General features: G+C 44.1%; 1 protein-coding gene across 1 annotated transcript in view; it reads right to left on the bottom strand.

Moving 5' to 3' along the window:
* Positions 1 to 478: 478 nt before the first annotated feature.
* Mns1 (meiosis-specific nuclear structural 1) overlaps positions 479 to 10,793 on the bottom strand; it is a 29,895-nt gene continuing 19,580 nt past the window's right edge. The window contains exons 3-9 of the mRNA XM_013009948.1: positions 7,334 to 7,461; positions 5,690 to 5,792; positions 4,727 to 4,956; positions 4,025 to 4,241; positions 3,550 to 3,657; positions 2,570 to 2,827; positions 479 to 655 (exon numbers count right to left, since the gene is read on the bottom strand). Coding sequence (XP_012865402.1) covers positions 479 to 655; positions 2,570 to 2,827; positions 3,550 to 3,657; positions 4,025 to 4,241; positions 4,727 to 4,956; positions 5,690 to 5,792; positions 7,334 to 7,461 — 1,221 coding nt within the window. The remainder of the gene's footprint in view (positions 656 to 2,569; positions 2,828 to 3,549; positions 3,658 to 4,024; positions 4,242 to 4,726; positions 4,957 to 5,689; positions 5,793 to 7,333; positions 7,462 to 10,793) is intronic.

Raw genomic sequence — 10,793 nt, 5'->3', positions numbered from 1 at the left:
TTGAACCCACTCCTCAGATCTCAGGCTCCTGAGTAGCTAGGATTTATGGGCATGAGCCACCAGTGCCCGGTGTGAAACTCATTTTAAATAATCACAGTGGGTCTCAAGTCTATATGAAATGTCACTCTTCTGGAGTTTTGTTTTTTTTTTTTAAACAACTGAGGCTATCTGCTAGCACCTAGTTACTCCTGAGCACTTCTCACCTATACCCAGCCCTGGTGTCACTGATCACAATGCTCCCACACAGAGCACTGCAAATGCTCTAGCGTGGTGTGCTTTTAGGTCTCCTGTGCTGACAGGAAGAGGAGGAGAACCTCCCCAGTACAAGTACGTAGCTCCCATGTACTCTGGGTGTCACAAGCAGCTCCATTTGGGAGATGTTTATTTAAAGGGACCCAGGGCTCAACACCTGATGAGGATTTGCCCTGCTGCAGACAGGGCCACCAGCAGGGGACATCCTTGTCCTCAGCGGCCACGTTTACTTCTGTGCTAGTGTCCCAAAGACTGCACCTCTAGCTGACTCACTGACCTTAGGGAGATAGCCCAGTAACTTGGCGGCATGCTCTTTGAGAAGTTTCAGCCTTTCTTCTTCAATGATGGTGTCGATGTAGCCTTGCTGCTTCTGCTGCAGCTGCCACTCCTCCAGTTCCCGTTGCTGCATGAGAAACGCATGCGTTAGCTGTCACGAGACCCACTGACTGCTCGTCAAGTTTTACAAAAGGAAAGAAAGATGCTAAAAAGTTGATGGTTCAAAATATACTAGTGTTTATCTCACACATTGTGTTCCATGCAAATACATTCTACATCCATATATAAAAGGTGAAAGTTACAACAATTGCAGTTATGGGTGGAATGTTTTGTTTTTTGAGGTGCTAGGGCCTTGTGCATGCTAACGAGCACATCCAAACCCTTATGACTGAACTTCTATGAAGGCAACTGTAGAATTTTAGGAAAGTGTCTTCGTATTGAAGAAGTATTGAAAGGCATAAGTGCCTAATAACTTCATGAAGCGTGTATGGAATGCTCACCATATGCCAGGTGCTACAGTTCTCAGTGTGACCAAAAGAAAAGACTCAAAGAGGGAAGAGCCATTAAATAGTCTCACACAAGCAAACGTGCTAGCATGAGAACTCAAATTTCTCAGAAAAGATTCTCAACACTTGTAGCTAACCTTGTCAAAACTATGCCATAAACTGCAAATGTCAGGACTTAGCCTAAGGTTTTAGGACTTAGAGGGACTTGGGAAATGATATCCAAACAAGCTTGTTAGATAGCCAACCCCTCCAAGTTGTTGGAAAAACAAATAGATGCAACAGCCATCTCCAGTGCCCCTTAAAAGCAGAACTCCTCATGTGAGTATTTTTGTTGACCATAGAGTTAGATGGGTTGGACAACAAGAGAAGTGTTGCCCACGGAGAAAACCACTCACCACCAGTTCTTGAATCAAGGGTTAAGTTCCTCCTGGTCATCTCTAAGAGGAAGCAAGGTAACAGAATCTACCATGAAATTGTTCTACCTCACCTATTTTTTGAGAGCACAATTCTAAGGCTTCCACAGGCATGAGTATCATGTGGTATCTTCCGGGAGTGTTTTCGGGTACCTTTTATGATGTCTTTACTTCTATCTGCTGCTTAAAACATGAGGCTGAGGAGAGCTGCCCCCACCAGGGTCATGGGGAGAAGCTAGACAGGGCTTGCAATGCTGAACCCTGGGGAGTGCGGCCTCCACTCCAGCCTCCAACCTCCTATCTCCATCTAGACTGTCATTCAAGAGAGCATGAGACCACCAAAGCCACGGCTGACTTGATCCTCGCCTTCCAACCACACCTAACCCTGACTGGCTCATCACTCTTTATAAAAGGACCAAAGAAGAAAGTTTCCTAGCTTTGTAAGAAAAGCAAAGGCAATAGATTTTTGCCCAATGATGCAGGGTCTTCCAGTGAGTCACAATATAGGATTTCCCTTCTTAGGACATAGTAAAACTGTTTTATCTAGAAAATTATCCGGACTTAGTGTAAATGGTTTAGGAAAGTATGGAAACAATCTGCTACTTGGGACAGATGCTCCAGAGCTCTGATGGTAGGAAATGATCCTCTGGTGGTTTTCAGAATATTTTTGTCTGCAAATGTTTAGAGGAAGACAGAATTGTGGGTAGGTACTTAGAACTATCTCTGAACTGTAAAAAGCAGTGTTCAAGTCTAGGAGGACTGGACAGGGTGAGGATGAGTTGTGTCACTATAAAGGTCTCTCCTTGTCCTGGTTCCTGCCACGCACCAGGAGCTGAGGCCTATAATCCTAGCAACTCAGGAAGCTGAGATCTGAGGATCAAGGTTTGAAACCAGCCGAGGCAGAAAAGCCCCTGGGAAACTCTTACCTGCAATTAACTACTAATATTACCCATTCATTAAAGATGGAATGCATAGTAGTTCCTACTAGTCATAGCCTATGTCTTCTCCTCCTCTGTGGAGGTGGAAGATAACCATGTCTCTCCTAGTCTGACGTGGAGTGTTCAGTGAATGAACAGTGCAGCTGGCTGCTGTTAAGGGAACCACCCACCCCCAACCTCTGACCTTGTCTGCAATGAACTGTTTGCGCCGCTCCTCAATCAGTTTCTCCACTGCCCGCTTGTGTTCCAGCTGCTTCATCCTCTGCTTCTGAACATTCATCAGTTCTATGCGGTCATCCTCGGCGAGCTTCGCTAGCATGGCTTTTCGGAAGCTCTCCTCTTCCTCTTTTGCGGCTTGTAGTACAAGTTCTCTCAGTGCCATTTGGTCGTCAAAATCTTGCTTCAACTCTTTTTGCTTTCTCAGTTTATCTTCTGCTTCCTCCTAAGCAAAAAAGTTACCATTTCCTTGCATTGCATTTCTAAGGGAAGAGTAGGAGAGGCTGCGTGTGGTAGTACATGCCTATAATCTTGGCTAAGGGAGGAAGACTTTGGGTTTCAGGCCAGCTTCAACTAACTATTGAGCTCAAGGCCAGCTTCAACTATCTATTGAGCTCAAGGCCAGCATAGTTTATAAAGTAAGACCTTATGTTAGCAAACGAGAGGTTTCTATATTCAGTGTGCAACTTCATCACTGCCCCCAGCTCCTTTCCAACCTCACTTCACCTCTTTCCAGCCTTGTAGCTACAGAGCATTAAATTTTTCCATCACTTGATTTTATTTCACATGTATGTACATGCCTGATCTCCTGAAAACAAACTTCCAGGGGACATACTTTTTTTTTCTTTTTTAGTACTGGGTTCACAGTAATGTACATTTATTTTTGTGCTGATACTGGGGCTTGAACTCAGGGACTGAGTGCTGTCCCTGAGCTTTTTGCTCAAAGATACTGCTCTACCACCTGGGCTATAGTTCCATTTCCAGCTTTTTTTGTGGTTAATTGGAGATAAGACTTTCAAGGGTTTTCCTGCCTGAACTGACTTTGAACCTCAACCCTCAGATTTTAGCCTCCTGAGTAGCTAGGATTACAGACAGGGTGAGCCGCCAGAGTCTGGCTCAAACGTACATCCTTGTCTTGGTGCTCATCCCCTAATCTCTGAAACTTACTTTGAGCTTCCTTGTACACATCTCGGCCCACTCTTCCTGGTATAGCTCTTGACGCACTTGTTCCAAATCGTCACGTTGCTGCAACACTTCTTCCAATTTCTGAGCTGCCTATTAAAAAAAAATTAGAGAGCTCAAATTATAGAGATATTTCAGAATTTCAAAGCTCCTACAAAAATGGTTATAGTTTGTGTGTGTGTATGTGTGTGTGAGTGAGAGAGAGAGAAAGAGGGGGAGAGGGAGAGAGAAAGAGAGACAGAGACAGATGCAGAGCCAGAGAGTGTCCTGGGGCTTGAACATAGCTTCTTTTGCTCAAGGCTGGCACTCTTCCACTTTTGAGCCACAGCTCCAATTTTGCCTTTTTGCTTATTAAATGGAGAGTCTTATGGACTTCCCTGCCCGGGCTGGTTTTAAACCACAATCCTCAAGTGTTAGCCTGAGTAGCTAGGATTACAGGCAGAGCTAGTTATCTTAATACCTGTTTCTGAAGATGTAGCCTTTTCTTCTCATACTCTTGAATTTTTGCAATTCGCTCTTTTTCTCTCTGCTGCTGTATCTCAACAAACTCTATGATTTTTTTGTTTTCTTCTTCCATCTCCTCACGTTTCTTGTTTTTCCAGAGAGTCTGCTCTTTCTGAAACTCTTCAATATACTTACGGGTTGCATTCATTTTTTCTAACTTGTGTTGCTTTTCCCTTAAAAATAGGGGTTATAGTTTCACAGTTAATACAAATAATAGAGTAGAAAAATAAATTCCAACAAATACTGGGGGAAAACATCTTTCCAATCGATAGTCTAGTCATTTATTAATGCAATTCTCATTTTGAATAAGTACTATGTGCTGCTACACATCATGTAATCCCTGTGTTTTCTCTGGGACGATCCTACAGATCTCTAACCTGCTGAGGTTTTCAGTCTCTCATTACGGAAAGACTAAAGACCACGACCTCGTGACACTCCAAGTGTCCCAAGGGGAATTCATAGACAACCTGTCCTCCAGCCTGTAATATGATTCACCTTTAGTAAAACCAAGTCAGTCACTTAACAGCACTTGCCGATTATCACGTGGGATGAAGAGGAGGAGCTGGGCTCTGTGCATGTGCACGGCCCGCACGCAACACACCTGCCACGCACTAACCTTTACAGCACACCAAAGACCAAGGTCAAGGCAGGAACTTACAACTCATCTTCTTCACAGATCTTCCTCATGATCTCATCAATCATGAGTTTTTCCTTCAGCAACTGCTCATAAGCGGCTTGCTTTTTCCTTTCCTGTTCTTCCAGCTGCTTCTCCAGCTCAAACTGGTACTGAGCCTTTTCTTTATTCCGTCTGTCCTCGGCAGCGCTCTCCTCCGCCAGTGCCCGCTCGTATTCCTCCTTCATGGTTCTCCCTATTTCGGCATCACGTTTCTGATATTTAAGCAAAAGGCATTTTTGCATTTGCAATTTGAGCACAATGTGACACTGTTTTACATTTTGCATCTGAAGAGATCAGAGTCTGTGACACGACAAAAATGCTTTCCTCTGGCTATAAGATCAAATGTTGGGTCTGGAAGGGATGAGCAAGAAATCGGACCCTTGGAGCTGTGCTGTAATCCAAAACTTTGAGGGCGTCATACTGGGAAGGGAGATCGAGTCTAAGTTCAAGTTAGTTAGTAACATTGGAATTCTGGTAGTTTACCACTTAAAGTCAATCCTAGCTACTCAGGAGGCCGAGATCTGAGGACTGCAGTTTAAAGCCAGTGCAGGCAGGCAAGTCCATGAGACTCTTTATCCCCAACTAATCAGCAAAAAGCTGGAAACTGGATCTGTGGTTAAGTGGTCAAGCACCGGCCTTGAGTGTAAAAGCTAAGAGACAGCACCCAGACTCCAGGTTCAAGCCCCAGGACTGGCACACAAAATTTAAAATGTAAAAATCTTAACATTCTAAAACAACATTATCATGCTAATTATTACACTATATTGGTTTGTTAAAAAATAAGAAGTTCGCATAGAGCAGCCTGGGAGTTACTGGGGCCCTGGAGGCTTTGACAGCCAGGTGAACGTGGTTCATAGCAGTCACTAATGGTGTGTGATAAAGATCTAAAAATCTCAAGATCAAAAAAGGAAGCTACAATAAAGAAAAAGACTGAAATCGCATTACCATTTCCTCATATTTCATGGCGTCCCTCTCCACAATCTGGGCTGCCCTTTCTTTATTCATATAAGCCGCTTTTAATTTCGTCTCCAATTCTCTGAGCTCAAGACTGAGGGAAAAATATGAATGTAAAATTGATGGTAAGAGAATGAAGCCTCCTAGAAAGTTGACCATAATTTTTATTTTCTCAAAGACAGTATATAACCAGTATCATAAGAGAAGGAAGTTCATTATGTTTCATGGGTTTAAGCTGTATATGCTTGAGGATTGGTCTTTTTTTTTTTTTGGCCAATTCTGGGGCTTGACCTCTGGGCCTGGCTGCTATCCCTGAGCTCAAGGCGGGCACTCTTCCAGTTGAGCCACAGCACAATTTCTGGCTTTTTTGAGTGTTTTATTGGAGATAAGTCTCATGGACTTTCCTACTTGGTCTAACTTTGAATTGTGATCCTCAGATCTCAGCCTCCTAAGTACCAGGATTATAAGTGTGAGCCACTGGTGGCCGGCTGTTCCTAGTTCTTAATTTTACATCTCCAGATGTTTTACTCTTGAAATATATATCTCAGTCACCTAGTCTACAATGCTAGAGCAGAAAGCTCAGCTAGGGGCTCACACCTGCAATTCTGGCTCCTCAAGAAGCTGTGACCTGAAGAATACAACTTCAAAGTCAACAGAAAAGTCTTTGAGATGTCATCTCCAAAATAACCATCTAAAAGCCAGGCTGGAAGCATGGTTCAAGTGGTAGAATGCCAGCTGAGCAAGCAAGGCAAATGAGAGCACTGGCACTCTGTTTAACTCTATCAATGAATTAGACAAAGACATGAGAAAATAACTTTTTTCATCCTCAGAGGGTAAAAAGCCAGGAGTGATAGCAAACCATGATTGGAGAATGGAATCCAAAGAGACAGCCTGAGACAATATACAGATATTGAGGGTAATTTTAATTTCTTAAAATAGGGACTAATAATCCCTTAAACAATCGAGCTGGTTTATTTGTTAAACAAATAAATAACTACTGAGGCTCAGAAGGGTTCCTGACTATTCCATAGAAGTGCTATACAATTCCGATAAAATGTAACAGATGTCAAGGTAAACTGCCAGGATGTTCAAGCGCACAAATACAGGACAGACGTTCTGTTGGCACTAAGTTTCTATCAACAGTGTGACATGGCTTTCCAGCACAGCATTGGGAAATCGACTTTAGGATTCTACAAGTCTATTCTGTAATAAAAGGTCAATTCAAATTTATGCTTAGAGGACAGACAGTCTGATGTTTTGTTTTCACTGTAAATATTTATACTTTATCTTCCATGAATGCAATTTGTTTCCTCAAATTAAAACTTTTGGATGGACTTAGGTGCGAGAAGCTGACATCTGTAATCCTAGCAACTCAAGAGTGAGATCTGAGGATTGTATTTTAAACCCAGCCCAGGGAGACACATCTGTGACATTCTATCTCCATGTGACCAGCAAAAATGCTAGGTGGGAGGCATGGCTCCAGTGCTAGAGCACTAGCCATGAACAAGAAAGCTAAGAACCCAAGGCTCCAAGTTCAAGCCCTGGTATGGCACAAAAATAAGGAAAAGAATAAAGAAGCCCATGAAAGTTTCACAGTAAGTACAAGGCAAGCAGAATTAACAGAAACCAAGATACCTGTTCTCTCTCACTTGCTGCCGCATTTTCTCATCCTTCAAGCTCTCATGTTTCAGTTTTGCCAGTTCCTGAGCCAGTTTCTCTTCTTGTTTAAGCTGCAGTTCCCGTATCCTCCTGTTTTCTTCTGCCTGAATAAAAATGAGAAGTGTTTGTCCTCTAACATCAAATGAAAATTCATCCCAGCTAACACCTCAATCTCAGCCTTGGGAGGCTATCTACATATACCATGCTTATTTTATTTTATTTTTTTTTTGTCTGGTCGTGGGGCCTGAACTCTGGGCGTGGGCACTGTCCCTCAGCTCTTCAGCTCAAGGCTAGTGCTCTACCACTTGAGCCACAGCGCCACTTCTGGCTTTATTCTTTATGTGGTGCTGAGGAATCAAACCCAGGGCCTCAGGCATGCAAGGCAAGCGCTCTACCACTGAGCCACCTTCCCAGCCCATGCTTAGATTATTCTGACCTGCAGAAACTGCTGGAGGTTCACACCTGTAATCCTAGCTACTCAGGAGGCTGATATCTGAGGATTACAGTTCAAAGCCAGCCTGGGCAAGGAAGTCTGTACGACTCTTAGCTCTAATAAGCCACCAGAAAACTAGAAGTGGCACTGTGGCTCAAACTGGTAAAGAGCTAGCCCTTAGCAAAAGAGCTCAGAGACAGCACCCAGGCTGACTCTGGATATAAGCCCATGTGAATGTTTGGCAGGATCTGTTAGAATGAAGGAGCCACGCTGTCCCACGGAACTCTGTGAGCAACACTGGTGTCCCTGAAAGTAGAGCAACCACTTGTACCCCATGCACCTCCAGAAGGGAGCCAAGGCATGGGCAGAATCATCTGTAAGATGTTCTTGCAGAAAGACCTGCAACTGAATCCAATCATGTCTTAGAACTAATTTCCCTTTAAAGGAAATATAAAGGAAAAAGGCACAAATAAAAGGACCCACAAGGAAGCAAATAGGAAAAGACAGATTGTGGGATATTGTGTAAAACAACTAGCCTAATTTATTTCAACAAGATATAAACATGTAGTATAGCAAAGTGTGAAGGCAGGGCTATTTTTGCTTTAGAAAGCCTTAGCAGTAAACAAGTATGCCGTGTGAACCTTGCTAGGTTCTGAAGCAGATTTTGTTTTGGCAAGATGGTGACATTATGGCATTCCACGGAAGGAAATATTCCCCCCCCTTTTTTTTCTCTTTTGTCAGTCCTGGGGGCTTGACTCAAGGCCTGAGCACTGTCTCTGAGCCTCTTTGTGCCACTTCCAACATCCATATTTTGTTAGATGAATAATCAAGTATACACTCAAGTATGTATGGAATACTGTTATATCTGGAATTTTCTCTTTTTTAATTTCATTTTTTTATCTTTAAGTAGTTATACAAAGTGGTTGCTATTCAACAAAGTTATATATGAATACAATAAATTCTGAATGTCACCCCTTTCATCATGGAACTGTCTTTTAAAATTAAAGACCATAAGATTAAAAAAAAAAAAAAGGAAAAGCCAGGCACTGGTGGCTCACACCTATAATCCTAGCTACCCAGGAGGCTGAGAGGTTCAAAGCTAGCCCGAGCAGGAACGTCTGTGAGACTTTTTTTTTTTTTTTTTGGTCCAGTTGTGGGCCTGAACTCTGGGCCTGGGAGCTGTCCCTTGGCTCTTCAGCTCAAGGCTAGCGCTCTACCACTTGAGCCACAGCGCCACTTTTTGCTTATGTGGTGCTGAGGAATTGAACCCAGGGCCTCAGGCATGCAAGGCAAGTGCTCTACCACTGAGCCATCTTCCCAGCCCCTCTCTAAGTAGTTTAATGGAGCTATGTGACTCATAGACTTTGCTGCCTGGGCTGACTTTGAACTGCAATTCTCACATCTGTCTCCTGAGTACTGGGATTACAGGCATGAGTGACCAGTGCCCAGCCTTTTGTGTTGTTTGATATGATTTCCTTTATAGCTAAGATTCTTGGACACTGCATTTCTCTATTTACTGGCTATTGGTGTCTTCTGAGAACTGTTCACTTTGCCCATATAAAATTGGAATGTCCTTTTGGTGCTGATATCTGGATGTGAATCATTTTATCTGATGTGAATAGCTGGCAGAGATTCCCCTGGGCCTGGGCACTGTCCCTCAGCTCTTCAGCTCAAGACTAATGCCCTACCACTTGAGCCACAGCGCCACTTCCGGCTTTTTTCTGCTTATGTAGTGCTGAGGAATTGAATCCAGGGCCTTCCCAGCGTGGGTTGTTGGGTTTGAACTCTGGGCTTGGGCGCTGTCCCTCAGCTCTTCAGCTCAGGTTAGTGCTCTACCACAGCACCACTTCTGGTTTTCTGGTGGTTAATTGGAGATAAGAGTCTCACCGACTTTCCTACCTGGGCTGACCTTGAACCATGATCCTCAGATCTCAGCCTCCTGTGTAGCTAGGAGGCATGCGCCACTGGCTCCCAGCTTGACAGACTTTTGTTGTACATTTTCAAGTTTTGGAAGTACTTGTGGAAGCCTGTGGCTTCTCAGGACTTCCTGTAGTGCATAATTCCTACTGCCTGCCTGATGCTTGTGTCCCCACCATGGCCCCACGACGCTGTGAGAGGCAGGGCTGTGGCAGCCCAGAATGCTGCAAGTGAGTTCCTCTTGTCTCCCTCCCTCCCAGAGGAGAATTGGTGGCCTGGTGTACCCTGGGGTGCGGAAGTGCGGAGCCTGCACCATGGCCCCTCTGCCCGCTGTGAGGGTGGCGCTGGCTTGCTTCCATTCCCCTGGCGGGTGGCCGCCCGACTGCTTTCCAGAGTCTCAGAGCGGCTTGCTTCTTTCTGTTCCGCACGTGAGCCGGAAACACCAGGCTTGCACCTTCCTCATCTGCACCTTGCTAACATCACTCTAAGAACCAAGTATTTCTGTTTCCTTTGTCCTTTTTCCTACACGTCCAAGTGTATATTCAGGTATGCTCCTTCTGCATGAAAGCCTTTAGGTGGAGTTGCACTGAACTTCCACTGAACTTCTGCGCAGCTGAATGAGCCTTTTCTTGCCTTGTCCAAGTTAGAGCAGTGCATAAATTCTCTCCTCAGCTGTTTAGAGTTCACCATCCCGACCTCTTAGTGTTCTTTATGCAGATGCCAGTGGCATGCATGAGGGTTTTGAGGACTTAACTTCTCTGCTTCAGCTGCAGGGGAGGACCCCGCTGTCTGCTGAGTCTGAATTGAAGAGTAACCCAGGGAAAAGCTAGTTGAATGTGGATCACAACTAATGTGCCTTAGTTTTTGTGAGGATCTCGATTGTACTTCCAGGTTCTGCTTAGCATCACTAGTGTTATCTATGCCTTCAAATAGATCTTAAATATTAGACCCTAAGTTTATGAAATTAGTCTAATGCAAGTTATTTTATCATTATGGGAATCAGAATGGAGTTTTTTTTTTTTTTTGTCGGTCGTGGGGCTTGAACTCTGGGCCTGGGTGCTGTCCCTCAGCTCTTCAGCTCAAGGC

The sequence above is a fragment of the Dipodomys ordii genome, unplaced genomic scaffold, assembly GCF_000151885.1.
Source record: "Dipodomys ordii isolate 6190 unplaced genomic scaffold, Dord_2.0 Scaffold11, whole genome shotgun sequence".
NCBI classification, from domain to species: Eukaryota; Metazoa; Chordata; class Mammalia; order Rodentia; family Heteromyidae; genus Dipodomys; species Dipodomys ordii.
Note: the sequence above shows the minus strand (reverse complement) of the source record. Positions and strands in the feature narration are given on the sequence as shown.